The sequence below is a fragment of the Scyliorhinus canicula genome, chromosome 13, assembly GCF_902713615.1.
Source record: "Scyliorhinus canicula chromosome 13, sScyCan1.1, whole genome shotgun sequence".
Lineage (NCBI taxonomy): Eukaryota > Metazoa > Chordata > Chondrichthyes > Carcharhiniformes > Scyliorhinidae > Scyliorhinus > Scyliorhinus canicula.
The window spans coordinates 132,297,126-132,313,042 of record NC_052158.1 but is presented as its reverse complement, the minus strand read 5'-3'; the positions used below and the strand labels follow the sequence as shown (position 1 = coordinate 132,313,042).

The window sequence follows — 15,917 nt, the reverse complement described above, 5'->3', positions numbered from 1 at the left end:
ATAATGTCAGTAATGTGATATGTCACTCTCAATTTACCAATTTTAATATTAGTCAATGAAATAGAGAGCTACGATAATTCCTCCCCATTATAGTTGAAAGTGCAAGCAAAATAATCAAAATTTATATTTTTTCAAAGGGCTCATCGATTTCCAAGAAAATATATCTAATACATTGTGTGGAGTACTCACACTCCACTTCCAAATTTTCCACAATAACATTGCTAACAATGTACAGAAAATGTGCAATCCCATTCAAAATGATAGCAAGGAACTGAGAAGAAATTCTGATTTTTTAATTTTATATTGCCAAGACTAGAACGCATTGCTGAAAGATTTTTGTATTTTCACAGCCCACAAAGCAAAAGATTTTTGTATTTTCACAGCCCACAAAGCAAAACAATAAATTAAGTTCTAACAACTACGCACATTCTTGAATCAACTGAGAGAATCTAAAATAGGTCAGTCAGGTAACTTGCATTGGATACTTAGATAATAGAACCAAGCAGAGTGTCTGGATAAACCTTTAAAATAACTACAACGCATCATGGCTAACAACGAAAGATGAAAAATATCTCCATCGGGTAGTTACAAACTGGTGATTGAAATGTCAAATTTCACTGGGTTACAATTTCAACTTGTCGTCCAGATGTAATATTATCTCTGGGTTGGCATATGTCTGGGCTGCCTTGAAAATATACCCAATACATTATCAGGTAGTTTCTCTAACAAGCAACAGATCTGGAATGCTAATTTTACAACAAGGTAACAAGTTGAAAAGATAACCCATAGTGAAGGCAAACTGTGTGAAGTCAGGACCACAAAGGGAAAGTGCAGTTAGAAATGACCAGATTCATAATTTTTATGCACATCACTTTCAACAAGAAGTTGATAGCATGACCTCAGCCAAGCACTTTGAAATTTGGGGGAGAATTGTTGTTGCATGTGTATTGTGGTTCAATTATTTCAAATGACAGACAGATCAGGGTTGGAAATCATCACTGATGTTTTTAACTACACACTTTAATTTGAAAGGTGGAAAATATTGACAACTGATGATGTTTTGGAGATGCTTGTTATGACTTTCACTTTTAGTACAAGAAAATTGTACTCAGTTCACAGCACAATACTCAGCATATATGACACAATAAGAAGTCTTACAAGAGCAGGTTAAAGTCCAACACATTTGATTGGAATCACTAGCTTTTGGAGCGTAGCTCCTTCATCGGGTGTCTCAGCTATGAGTGCTTCATCAGTTGACCACTATATGACACAACTCCAGTTACACTACCTCGGCTGTAATGTTCAATTATAAAAACTAAAAATAAATTGCTTTTGATACAAGTTAAAATGATTTTGTGTGGATTCTGGTCACCACTTTTTAAGGGCAATCCTTTTGATTAATTTGTTGCATCTTATCAATATTGATACCATTTGTTTTCAGGATGTTTTCCAGGTCCTTGATGGTGCTTTCTTCTAACTGATATCCTCTTGACATAATCCAGGCATAAATCGTGGGAGTAAAATAATGTTGAGTACAGGAGTATATCAGTGAATAATTCTGAAAGTCTGTGGCTAAAACATTGTATGGGATGAATGTAAACTGGTCTGAAAAACAAAGTTCACAAAACATTAATCTGGGATGAAGCAAGTCATTTTCATAGGCTGCTTAGATAATAAAAATCAACCCCAGTACTTAGATGAACCTTTGAAAGAAGCACTCAAAGGTTTGAGCAGTGAATTAGATTATTGAACTCCAAAACCACATGTGAATTAATAGCCCAGATCTTCTGGTCAGCATTGATGCTGTGCACATTACCCGACCCTTTTATGATTTTTCAGCGGGATTTAAATTTTCAGGTAAGGTTTTTAAAGGCCCAAGTCGATAACTAATTGAGTGAGTGAATGAGTGAATGTATGGTTGAGGTGGGTTGGTGTCGGCGGGGGAGCGAATCAGTTGCAGTGCTCAGTTGAGTTATGCTGACTATTCACTGAGTTACACCAGACGTCAATCTGTGTAACGTTTCCAGAGTAAAAATGCAGCAAATTCCCATGTATGTGGCCACAGTCTCTCCCCTGAACTCAGGGTTGGTGACATTTGTGGAGTGTCCCAGGTAGCAGGAAATAAGAAGTTTAAACTTTCCGGACAATTCCCATGACTGTGTATGTACACAATTGCATTTCTGATGGGTCCCAACATACATCTCCCAACTGACATCCCATGCCCAACGCTCTGGATACCAAAAAATTTGGACCACTTTGATAAAAAGAGAGTTGCATATTTTAGTACGTACCTTGAACAGGGCCAAAGTCCATATATACTCCTGAATTGACAAAACAAAAATTAATGTATTAACACAATGTTTGCCAAAGAGGAACAAAACTAAAAAGAACCAGTATCAATATTACTTTAAAAAGAAAATCACTTGCATTCAAGATAAGTGAATGCTACTCTCATCCCCTCTGAGGGTGAGCAGTGGCACACAATCTCCAAATTATCTGGGGACGTAATTCTTTCCTAACACCACAGAAAACCATTTGCACAAAAAAAAGTATCTAATCTGCATTTAGTGCAGTAAGAAGTCTTACAACACCAGGTTAAAGTCCAACATGTTTGTTTCAAACACTAACTTTCGGTGCACTGCTCCTTCCTCAGGTGAATGAAGAGGTTTGTTCCAGAAACATATATATATAGACAAAGTCAAAGATGCCAGACAATGCTTAGAATGCGAGCATTTGCAGGTAGTTAAATCTTTACAGATCCAAAGATAGGGTAACCCCAGGTTAAAGAGGTGTGAATTGTCTCTAGCCAGGACAGTTGGTAGGATTTTGCAAGCCCAGGCCAGATGGTGGGGGATGAATGTAATGCAACATGAATCCCAGGTCCCGGTTGAGGCCGCGCTCATGTGTGCAGAACTTAGCTATAAGTTTCTGCTCGGTGATTCTGCGTTGTCGCGCGCCCTGAAGGCCGCCTTGGAGAACGCTTACCCGGAGATCAGAGGCTGACGTGTTGAAGGCTGCAAAGAAGATGTCGCAGTTTCTCCGCTCCGGGAAAGTACTGGACAACCGACAGAGTACCCTTCATCCTCCAGTACTTTCCCGGAGTGGAGAAACTACGACATCTTCTTCGCAGCCTTCAACACATCATCGATGAAGATGAACATCTTGCCAAGGTCATACCCACACCCCCATTACTTGCCTTCAAACAACCGCGCAACCTCAAACAAACCATTGTTTGCAGCAAACTACCCAGCCTTCAGAACAGCGACCACGACACCACACAACCCTGCCAGGGCAATCTCTGCAAGACATGCCAGATCATGGACATGGATACCACCATCACACGTGAGAACACCACCCTCCAGGTACGCGGTACATACTCGTGCGACTCGGCCAATGTTGTCTCCCACATAAGCTGCAGGAAAGGGTGTCCAGAAGAGTGGTACATTGGCGAGGCCATGCAGACGCTTCGACAACGAATGAACGGACATCACGTGACAATCACCAGGCAGGAATGTTCCTTTCCAGTGCAGGAACACTTCAGCAGTCAAGAGCATTCAGCCTCTGATCTCCGGGTAAGCGTTCTCCAAGGCGGCCTTCAGGGTGCGCGACAACGCAGAATCGCTGAGCAGAAACTTATAGCCAAGTTCCGCACACATGAGTGCGGCCTCAACCGGGACCTGGGATTCATGTCGCATTACATTCATCCCCCACCATCTGGACTGGGCTTGCAAAATCCTACCAACTGTCCTGGCTAGAGACAATCCACACCTCTTTAACCTGGGGTTACCCCTATCTTTGGATCTGTAAAGAGTTAATTACCTGCAAATGCTCACATTCTAAGCATTGTCTGGCATCTTTGAATTTGTCTATATATATGTTTCTGGAACATACCTCTTCATTCACCTGAGGAAGGAGCAGTGCTCCGAAAGCTCGTGTTTGAAACATGTTGGACTTTAACCTGGTGTTGTAAGACTTCTTACTGTGCCCACCCCAGTCCAACGCCGGCATCTCCACATTATGGCTGCATTTAGTGGGCAGAATTTACCAAATTTGTTGAAAGGCTGGATTTCATAAAGACTATGTGCTCATTCTCCCCATGTCTGAATGGCTTTCCTCCGAGCACTCTGGTTTCCTTCCATAGTTGAAAGATGTGCAGGTCAGGTGGATTGGCCACGCTAAATTGCTTAGTGTTCAAAAGATGTACAGATTAGGTTATAGGGATCGGGCAGGGGAGTGGGCCTCAGTAGAGTGCTCTTTTGGAGGGTCAGTGCAAACTCGATGGGCCTAATGGCCTCCTTCTGCAGTGTAGGAATTCTATTAGTTTTATCACGATAAAATTATTTAACAATGTTGTGACTTAGAACTTACATAACAACCAACAATAACAGCCCATACTGCTGGACTGCCTGTCGGAGGTTACATTGTGGCTGTATTGAAACTTCCTCCAGTTAGACAGGAGGTTCAATATTCCAGATCTTCTGGTCAGTGTAGCCACTGAACTCATTGCCGCGGCCTGTGAAAATAACTGCAACCTGCAATTTTGCGATTTATGGGTCAACGCAGTATTTCAAGGGGAGATTGTCGCGCCCAAGAGAAGATGGACGAGAAGAGAACACGCTCCCTTTTCACGGCATCTTTACGCTCTATGGCTTCCTTTCATCTACAGAAGCTGTCTACTTACATGCCAAAACTTGCAAAAGTGGTTCAGCATTGCTAACTTGACAAAGGTATACAGGTCCTCAGAGAGTTGCTTGGTGACAACACAGGACCAGTAGTTCATACAGAGGAACACCTTCAGCAGCAAATGGACAGGCTCTCTGATGGGTGTCAAGGGTTTAGTTTGACTATCAGCGTCAAGAGAGAAATGTCATGGCCATCTATCAGCATTGACAATGTGACACTGATGGTCATTGATTGGTTAACGTATCGAGGCTCGACAATCACCATTCACAAGCATCACAAAAACTATAGTTGTTACGTCCAAGCTGAGCAAGACTGTGTGGAATGATAATAACCTGACTAAGAACATCAAACTGCCAGTCAACCAAGCCTACGCCAACACCGTCCTTTACAGTGATGAGAACTGGACAAGATATTTTGGCAAAATAAAACGGTGAGCAGTTTCTGCCTTCACTGTCTCAGACATATCCACAAAATCTCATGGCAGAACAACGTCACCAACATAGAGGCTCGGAACTCGGAAATGTTCATCAGATAGATGACTGCTGAATACCCAAAGACCTTCTTTACGGGGAACTGGCCAATGGTCACAACCCCGCTGAACGTCCATACCTCTGCAACATGGACACCAGGAAGTCGGATATGAAGATAAAAGACATTGACCCTAAAAATTGGGATTCAGTCGCTGATGGCAGTCTACTCTGGAGCATGACTATTTGGAAGGGAATTGGAAGAGGTGAGCAGGAACAAAACGCTCAACTGGCCATGAAGTGGATCCAGAGAAATCACAGGCAGGCAGATTGTGCACCTTCTCAGTCCTCTGTCGTTCCCTCCAGCAAATGCAGCAGAGGTTGCAATGCCAGAGAGAGGCTACTGAGCCACACCTGATAATGTTGAACACAGAGTTGACAACCATGTCACCAAGCATCACCTCATGAGAAGGAACGCTGCCAAGTAACCTGTACCCAAAGGTGATTCAGATCCTGCTTTAAAAAATACAAGGGTACCAATGTCGTGGGACAGGATCTATGCATCACCCAGGCCTGAGTTTTGGTTAATAAAGGTCAAATGTGGAATTTTGTTTTTATAGAGGTATTCAAAATCATGATGAGCCCGAACAAAGTAGACAGGGAGAAACTGTTCCCATTGGTGGAAGGATCGAGAACCGGGAGTCACAGACTTAAGGTAGTTGGCTAAAGAAACAATGGCGACATGAGGAGTGGTTAGAATCACGAATAAGAAGTATGGTGGAGGTAAGTTCGATCAAGGCATTGAAAAGTCAATTGGAACATTCGGAAAAGGAAAAATGTTCAGGGCTACAGGGAAAAGGCAGGGCGTTAGGCAAATTGCTACTTCAGAGAGCCAGCATGGACACATTTGGCCAAATGGCCTCCACCTGTGCTGTAACCATTCTATGCCACAAATTTATGAGGACATTTTATGGATTCTAAAATCTGACAATTTATGAATGAAAATTAATAAAATCTGATTTTGAAGGCCATATTTGAGTCAAGTATTAGCCTGGACGATCTTTTCATGATTTCAGCATGCCTGGATATCCTTGCTATAGTTTAATAAGCAGAATTATGCACAATACTCTCTATATTTCCACACCTAGTGCCTTGTACAGACTGTAACAAAAAATGGAAATGCTCAGCTGGATAGACAGCATCTGTCGAGAGAAACAGAGTTCAGGGGCACAATCTACCGGCCACATTGTTTACGAAAGACAGTGAAGCATGGCCCGTAGTTGCTGGGAGATCCCTCTTCCAGGATCTACTCGGCTCACCCCATCTCCCGTGATCTAACGCAATCTCACAGGACGTTGCGATATGAATGCCACCCATTGTGGGCGGAATCACTATTTTGCAAATTTGCATATTAGAGTGAGACAGCCAACCTCGCTCTAATATTCTCTCCCATGATCTACCCAAGGTTTGGGATCTAACTCCTTCGCCTTGGAGACCTTGGGCGAGTGCCATTCAGTGCTGGTCGCCACTAATGGAGATCAGATGGATTGGTACTCGTGGGGTTGCCCAGGAATTTGGAGGCCCCCAGGTGCTCGCCTCTGAACAGGATGGCACCCTGGCATTTCTGGTGCCACTTGGGTATCCTAGCACTGCCAGCCTGACACCCTGGCAGTGCCCATGATAGCTGGTGGTGCCAAGCTGGCGTTTTTCCCGTGATGTGCATCAGGCCCGGGGGTGTACTGCCCTGGTGTGGTGCGGGGGACCAGTGAACCCTTAATAGGTGAGTTTGGGGTTCGGGGGTCGTGTACGGGGGTTCTGTCGACGGGAGCTCCTCAGAACAGGAATGGAGACCAAGTGCAGCCTCGTCAGGATGTTCCCCGCTGAGCCCCGAATGTAACCAGAATCCCAATAGATAGTGTCGTGGTCCTCAGCACTGTGAGCACCAGGAAACACCCGGCTAAATGCACTCGTTATGGGACTGTGTTCCCATTCAGTTAGATCACCCGAACGTTTCAGGTCAGGAAGCTTTCAGCACAACAGAAGGAAGATGGAAGAAGCTAAGAAGATAGCCTTGCGCACACTCTTAGGAGTTCTCTCTCTCTAAATTTGTCTATATCAACTTAGTTCTCCTCATTGCTGTCACACACTGCACAGCGAGTTATCCACTAATACTCCACATCTCCCTGTCCAGTAGTATTTCACTCCACAAATTATTTCCCTTCCAAGGTATCATCATGTTACCTTAGACTTATATTAAGTTCATCAGCTCATCCTCCCCAACTTATCCTTACCTCTTTGTCTTTATTCTGTTTTTGAACCCCCTTCCCATTTTATGCCATCTGTATATTTGTTTTCTGCCGCAACAGTCAGCACTTTGTCAGCACTTTATCAGCTAGGTTCCAGTCCCGCAGATGAGTCACATTGGACTCGAAATGTTAACTCTGTTTCTCTCTCCACAGATGCTGAGCTTTTCCAGCACTTTCTGTTTCCAGTTGTCAGCATGCTGTTGTTTGCTAATCTAAATCAACATCAGCTCAAGTCACTTTCTTTTAAACACTCCCCAAAATGATTTGAATCTCCATGTATGTTCAAATATTTGAATCTCTAGGCCTCTGGTGAATTGTACGCAGGTATGAAGTTTGGGAACACATGAATAGAAGATTGATTAAAAAGATTTGCAGTCACTGATTTCTCTTTTGAAATTTGTGCACACTACTGAACTACAAGACTGGGGCGTTTACCACTTATGATGTATATTTTATATTAACATTTCTGCTTGTTATTTTGACGTGAATCATTTCTAATCATTCCAAAATGCATCACATGGGTGCCATCAAATAAACATTGCTTGTCATTCTATACTTGAGAGGTGGCAGGAAATAAAAATAACTTTTCCTGAGGGGGCAAGAAGGGAGCAAGCACTCAATCTGGAGAATGGGAAATATATAAGTGCGGTTCCAGAAACAAAAGGACCCGACCTCTGCAGTTAGGAATGAGTTAGGACCCTTTCCAGAAGAATGGAGAGCAGAGAATTTATATTTTCTGTGCAAGAGAAGGAGGTTCATGCTCTCTGAAAAGAGAATGTGCACTTTCTGTGTCAACATCAAAGAGATGCGCTGACACGTAAGGGGGACACAGAGGTGTACATAATCTCTCTGTGAGGGAAATGGGAAACTGACTGATAGTTGGACAAGACTACATGGAAGGGTGGATGTGCACGCTATGCACTGCAGAGTGAACTGCCGGGAGCACAGTCGTTAGTACTTTGGCTTTGCATTGCCAGGGTCTCAGGTTCGATTGCTGGCTGGGCCACTGTCTGTGTGGAGTCTGCACGTTCTCCACGTGTCTGCGTGGGTTTCCGCCTGGTGCTCCGGTTTCCTCCCACTAGTCTCGAAAGATGCGCTGTTAGGTAATTTGGACATTCTGAATTCTCCCTCCGTGTACCCGAACAGGAGCCGGATTATGGCGATTTGGGGCTTTTCACAGTAACTTCATTGCAATGTAAGCCTACTTGTGACGATAAAGATTATTATTTATTATGTTTCCTTAATAGGAATGAGAGAGAATGCAAGCATATTTTCATCGGGCAGGGATAGAACATTTTATTCCTTGGGAAGAACCAGCAGCACATACTCATCATGAGTACTTATGCAAAAAGGATGTCATCACATCAGCCATCTTTTATGTGTCCCACCGAATACTCAGTCCTGCGAAAACCAATCCCACTTCTATCCTTTATATTTGTGGGTAAGTAACAGATTCACATATGAAAAGAAAAATCTGCCAAGAATTCTAGACCAAATTCTTTGTCAACTTACCTTCAGTAAGCAGTATTTGAAGTTTTGCAGCTTGGTTCACATTAGCTGGAGATAACTTTCCCATATAAAGTATTCTTTTACCATTATCCCTGCACACAAGCACAATTTTAAAAAATGTATAAAAATCCTTTACTTCAGCATTTTGTGACTTTAATTGGATTTAAAATCTCAGACACTACATGAGCAGATCTGGCCAAACAAATAAAAGTAGCAATACAGAGTCATTTCCCTTACTGACATTAAAAGAAAAATAGGGGCAGCACAGTGGTGTAGTGGTTAGCGTAGCTGCCTCGTGGTGCCGAGGTCCCAGGTTCGATCCTGGCTCTGTGTGGCGTTTGCACACTCTCTTCATGTTCGTGTGGGTTTCGCCCTGTCATGTGAGAGTCCCTTTAAGAAAAGTGTGTTTATCAAATAGCTGCAGTGATGCTATTGTGTGGGTGGAGCCGAGCTGTGTTTCTGGCTTTTTACTTTCTGCTTGAGCTGGAAGCTGTTTTTGGCTCTAAGTTTTAGTTTAATTTTCAGTTGGGGAGCTGCATTCAAACCAAAGAGGTGTTTAGGTCTCTCTCACTGCCTATTAAAGACTGCCTCCAGATCACGATGATTTCAAAGTAATACCTGTTTCTGTAAAGAATATAAAGAATTAAAGCACCTTGAATACGAAATGAGGGACAAAGAAAGAATAGCCCAAGCAAAACAAGGGAGAGAAGAGATAGAGAGGAAAAAGAAAAAGAGAGAGATAGTGATGAAAAAGAAAAAGGGAGAGGAAAAGGAAGAAGAGAGAGAGTTTGAACTTCAAAAAGTGGCTATGAAACATGACACTCAGTTAAAATTGGTGGATGTAAAGGGAAACGTACAGTTTGAGGATAGTGATGAGGGTAAAGAGAAAGAGCGTCATACTCGAAGGCTTGGTGGGGATCTGTTTTTTTTAATTTTAGAGTACCCAATTAATTTTGTCCAATTAAAGGGCAATTTAGCATGGCCAATCCACCGAGCTTGCACATTTTTGGATCGTGGGGGCGAAACGTACGCTAGCACGGGGAGAATGTGCAAACTCCACATGGACAGTGACCCAGAGCCGGGATCGAACCTGGGACCTCGGTGCCGTGAGGCCACAGTGCTAACCCACTGTGCCACCGTGCTGCCCTGGGGATCTATTTAAATATGTCCAAGCATTGCCAAGATTTTATGAGAAGAAGGTAGAAGCCTTTTTCATTTCATTTGAGAAGGTAGCTAATCAAATGAAATGGCCACAGGACATGTGGGTATTACTGATTCAAACAAAGCCGGGAGGTAGGGCCAGTGAAGTGTTTGCATCACGATCAGAGGAGGTATCTGGAACGTATGAGGAGATGAAAAAATCCATCTTAGGTGTATATGAACTAGTGCCTGAGGCCTACAGACAAAGCTTTAGAAATTTAAGGAAAGAACCTGGTTAAACATAGAAGGAGTTTGAAAGGATCAGAGTAATTTTGATAGGTGGATAAGGGCTTTGAAAATAGACTAAACATATGAAGCTCTCAGAGAAATTATACTTTTGGAGGAGTTTAAAAATTCAATTCCTGATATAGTAAGAACTCATGTGGAAGAGCAGAGGGTTAAAACTGCGAGGTGAGCAGCAGAAATGGCAGATGATTATGAATTAGTTCATAAATAAAAGTTTGGTTTCCGACATCAATTTCAGTCTGTGAGGGATGGAAACTGGGGACATGAGAAATACTCAAGTGGTAGAGGTAAAGGTGATCTGATGGAAGGTAATAAGGAGAGTGTATCTCAGATTTAAAAAGAAATCCAGGAGGGTGGAAACGAAATGAAAAGTTTCAAATGTTTTCACTGTAATAAACTAGGCCACGTAAAGTCACAGTATTGGTGGTTGAAGAAAAGCACTGTGAAGGTTGATGTGGTAAAACAGAATAAGTCAGTGGGGTTTGTTAAAGTGGTGAAGGAAAGCCCAAGTGAAGCGAAGGAGGTGCAAAAGATTGTACAGCCTGATCAAGATGTGATTGATAAGATGGTGCCAGATCTCTTTTAAAAAATTACTTGTGTTGGTAAAGTTTACTCATGTGTCCCAGAAGGAGCAAGTAAATAAGTCACAATTTTAAGAGATAAGGGAGCCAGTCAATCTTTGATTGTAAGAGATGAGGATGTAATTTAGTTTGGGAGGAATATTGACAGAAGAGGTGGTACTATTTAGAATTCAGGATGAGAAGAGTAATGCTCCATTATATAAGGTAAGGTTAGAAAGTCCAATGAAGAGTGGTGAAGTGGTAGTAGGAGTAATAGAGAAACTATCTTGTCCAGGAATACAGTAATGATATAGTTGGATCGCAGGTGGGAGTGAAGCCAACTGTGGTTGATAAGCCAGTGAAAGATCAGACAACTGAAGTGTTGAATGGCGAATATCCTGGGATTTTTCCAGATTGTGTAGTAACAAGGTCGCAAATGGTTTTTGACCAGATGGATGGAAAAGGAAAAGAACAGGTGGAGGATGAGGCGGATATTTTTAGTTCAGGAAAATTGGTGGAGTTACAACAGAAAGATATAGAAATAAAACGGATGTATCAGAAAGCATATATGGAAGAGGAATCTGAGTGTATACCAGAATGTTATTACCGTAAAAATGATGTCTTGATGAGAAAATGGAGATCTTTCCATATGCATGCGGATGAAAAGTGGGCAGGAGTTCATCAAGTGGTATTGCCGGTAGGGTATAGAAAAGAATTGTTGTGAGTAGCACATGAGGTACCAGCAGGATGTCATTTGGGTGTAAGGAAAACTCAAGTTAAAATACAAAAACATTTTTACTGGCCTGGACTATATAAAGGTGTAGTTAAATTTTGTCGATCATGTCACATGATAGGACAAAACCTCAAGCAGTGATAAAACCAGCGCCCTTAATATCCATTCCAGCATTTTAGAAACCTTTTACAAGGGTCTTAATTGATTGCGTAGGACCACTTCTTAAAACGAAAAGTGCGAATCAATATCTTTTAACTATAATGGATGTGTCTACTAGGTTCCAGAGGCCATTCCAGTATGCAATATTACAGCTAAAAAGATTGTGGAGGAGTTACTTAAATTCTTTACTAGATATGGACTAACCACAGAAATACAATCGGATTATGGATCGGATTTTACCTCAAGGTTATTTAAAGAAATTATGGATAGTTTAGAAATAAAACAACTGAAATCAACTGCGTACCATTCAGAATTGCAGGGAGCATTAGAAAGGTGGCATCAGACATTAAAGACAATGTTGATGGCTTATTGACAAGATTGTCCAGATGATTGGAATAAAGGAATTCCATTTGTACTGTTTGCAATTAGGGATGCACCTAATGAGTCAACCAAATTCAGTCCTTTTGAACTAATTTTTGATCATGACATAAGAGGAGCACTTACCAGTATGTTGTCTGGTATGGAGGGCATTAGCTATGAGGAGAGGTTGAATAAACTCGGTTTGTTCTCACTGGAACGACGGAGGTTGAGGAGCGACCTGATATAGGTCTACAAAATTATGAGGGGCATAGATAGAGTGGATAGTCAGAGGCTTTTCCCCAGGGTGGAGGGGTCAATTACTAGGGGGCATAGGTTTCAGGTGCGAGGGGCAAGGTTTAGAGGAGATGTACGAGGTACGTTTTTTACACAGAGGGTAGTGGGTGCCTGGAACTCGCTGCCGGAGGAGGTGGTGGAAGAGGGACGATAGTGATGTTTAAGGGGCATCCTGACAAATACATGAATAGGATGGGAATAGAGGGATACGGACCCCGGTAGTGTGGAAGATTTTATTTTAGACGGGCAGCATGGTCGGCACAGGCTTGGAGGGCCAAAGGGCCTGTTCCTGTGCTGTACTTTTCTTTGTTCTTTGTTTGTTCTTTGTAAATTGATTGAGGAAAAATTGGTGAGTGAGCAGTCGTAACTTAAATTATTGGATTATGTGTCAAATTTTAGGGAACGATTAAATAGAGCTGGGGAATTGGCGAGACAACATTTAAAGATTGCACAACACGTGATGAAATGGATAGTGGACAAGAAAGCAAAAGTTTCTGGTTTTGCCAGTGGAGATAAAGGCTTAGTATTGTTACCACTGGCAGGTGAACCTTTAAAAGCAAGGTTTTGTGGACCTTATCAGATTGAAAAGAAATTAAGTGAGGTGAATTATGTGGTATGAACGCCAGATAGAAGGAAAACTCACCGAGTGTGACATGTGAATATGCTTAAAAGGTACTTTGAAAGGGAAGGAGAGAAAAAGGAAGAGTTTTTAATGAGTCCATCTCAAAGTGAAGAACCAAATCCGGATGACTTTGAATTTGACATACGTTAAATTAAATTGGAAAACGAGGATGTTCTTAAAATTTGGGATAAATTGTTGAGTTACCTTCCAGAGGAAACACAAACTGACTTGAAAGTGTTATTGATATCACATGGGCAAGTTTGTGGAGATATGTTGGGAAGTACTATAATGAATATACATGATGTAGATGTGGGAAATGCTGTTCCAATCAAATAACATCCATATAGACTTAACCCTTTTAAATTGGCACAGGTTAACAAAGAAATTGAGAATGCTTAAAAATTACATTATTGAAGTGAGTTGCAGCCAATGGCGCTCATCCGTAGTGATTGTACCGAAACCTGATGGTACCCAATAGTTGTGTTTGGACTCTCAAAAGGTTAGCGCAGTTCCAAGAATGGACTCTTATCCTATCCTACGTTTGGAGGATTGTATTGAGAAGGTGGGACAATCAGCTTTGCTTTCCAAACTGGATTTACTTAAAGGTTACTGGCAGGTACCTTTATCCAGATGTGCAAAGGAGATTTTAGCTTTTGTGACTCCAGATGATAGACACCAATTCAAAATTATGCCATTTGGCATGGAAAATGCCCCAGCCACATTTCAACGGTTAACGAACAAAGTCGTTTACCCAATTGTGGGGTATACATTGACGCTCTGGTAATTTTTAGTCAGACATGGAAAGAACATTTAAAGCATCTGGTGGTGTTATTCGATCAACCTCAGGAGGTAGGTTTGGTGGTAAACCTAGCCAAAAGTGAATTTGGAAAAGCCCAAGTCACTTTCCTTGGCCATACAATCAGACAGGTCGAATGGTCCCACGGGATGTGAACATAAAAGTTATTGGGGAGTTTCCAATACCCTCGACACGACAGGAAATAATGTGATTTCTTGGCATGAGTGGATTTTACCGGAACTTTGTGGCGAACGTTAGCAGTGTAGTCGCTCCAGTGACGTACTTGTTACAGAAGCGTAGTAAATAAAGCGTAGTGGACAGCGGAGTTGCAACAGGCATTTGACGGACTGAAGGCTGTGTTAACCGCTGCCCCTGCGTTGGCCATCCCAAATTATACCAAACCAATTCAAAGTGGCTGTTGATGAGAGTGATGTGGGCGTAGGTGCAGTGTTTTTACAAGAAAACGATGAAGGACTAGAGTGTCCTATTGGTTATTTTTCAAAGAAATTAAATGAGCACCAGAAGAAGCATTCAACGTTTGAGAAGGAGACTTTAAATTTGGTGCTGGCTTTGCAACATTTTCAAATTTATATCACCAGCAATTCGTCTGAAACAATTATATATACTGATCATAATCCATTGACGTTTTGGAGCGATTCTGGAATAACAATGCAATATTGGAATAACAATGCAAGACTGTTCCGATGGAGTTTATTGTTACAGCCATTTCATTTAAAAAGAATACATGTGGAAGGATGAGAAAACGTGATAGCCGATGCTTTGTCGTGACTGTGATGAAGAGAAGCAGGTTTGGTAGAGGAGGAAGAACCGAAATGCACAATTTTCGAATAAATGTTTGTTTGTTTTGTTTTTCTGAACAAAATGTATATTTACTGTCAATGTTGTTTAAAAGAAAGTGAAAAGGTGAAAAATGAAACCATCTGAAAGTTGATGGTTTATTTTTTTTTCTAGGGGGTGGTGTCATGTGAGGGTCCCTTTAAGAAAAGTGGGTTTATCAAATAGCTGCAGTGATGTTATTGTGTGGGTGGAGCTGGGCTGTGTTTCTGGCTTTTTACTTTCGGTTTGAGCTGGAACCTGCTTTTGGCTCTGAGTTATAGTTTTGTTTACAGTTGGGAAGCTGCATTCAAACCAAGGAGGTGTTTAGGTCTCTCCCTCTCTGCCTACTAAAATATATCTCCAGATCACTTGATGATTTCAAAGTAATACCTGTTTCTGTAAGGAATGCAAACCTACTGTCTTTGTTAAAAAGGGTTTTTGACTCATGGATGTTGTTAGGAAAGTTACTAAGGGTTACCTAAAGAGTATTGTGTCTTAGGGGGGAGTATCAGTGTTGGCAGTTGATAAGATGTTTACTGTGTTTATAAAATGTTAACTGGATTAATTGAATAAACATTGTTTTTGTTTAAAAAAATACTTTAGATCTCTGTTGCACCACACATGTAAAGTGGGCCCTTGTGCTCCCCATAAAATCTATTAAAAGTTATGAATTATGTCAACTCCATGATATACTTTGGTGTCCTCTAAATCCTAGCCCATAATAGCCCCCACAACCCAAAGATGTGTAGGGTAGGTAGATTGGCCATGCTAAATTGCCCCTTAATTGGAAAAAATATATTGCCTACTCTAAATTCATTTGAAAAAAGGAAATCAATCTCTCCACCTTCTACAGAACATATCGGGAGCTGGCTGACCATAAAACTCTGTATTCTCTGCTTGAATAACTCATACATAGTACAGTAACACCCCAATTTTAGGATTATCACACTTCTATTCAAATTCCCCCATGATTTATTCGTGTAGCCTCATTCTCATATTCAGCTCTCAAGCAAAACCTGCAAATTCCTCCAACTCTGGATTCTTTTGCACTCCCATGGCTTTCTCTCGTCCGTTGGTGGCATACCATCAGCTGTCTAGGCGTCAGGCTCTGGAACTCCTTCCCTAAACCTCATGACTGCCATGAG

The 15,917-nt window shown here is 41.7% G+C and overlaps 1 protein-coding gene across 3 annotated transcripts in view; it reads right to left on the bottom strand.

Annotated features, from left to right (window-relative positions):
- Positions 1 to 329: 329 nt before the first annotated feature.
- The window catches only part of LOC119975426 (apolipoprotein D-like), a 29,890-nt gene continuing 14,302 nt past the window's right edge, over positions 330 to 15,917 (bottom strand). For all 3 annotated transcript variants that reach the window (XM_038815069.1, XM_038815067.1, XM_038815068.1), the window contains exons 4-6: positions 8,969 to 9,057; positions 2,292 to 2,321; positions 330 to 1,605 (exon numbers count right to left, since the gene is read on the bottom strand). In XM_038815069.1, the coding sequence (XP_038670997.1) occupies positions 1,379 to 1,605; positions 2,292 to 2,321; positions 8,969 to 9,057 (346 nt within the window). In that variant the 3' untranslated portion in view covers positions 330 to 1,378. The remainder of the gene's footprint in view (positions 1,606 to 2,291; positions 2,322 to 8,968; positions 9,058 to 15,917) is intronic.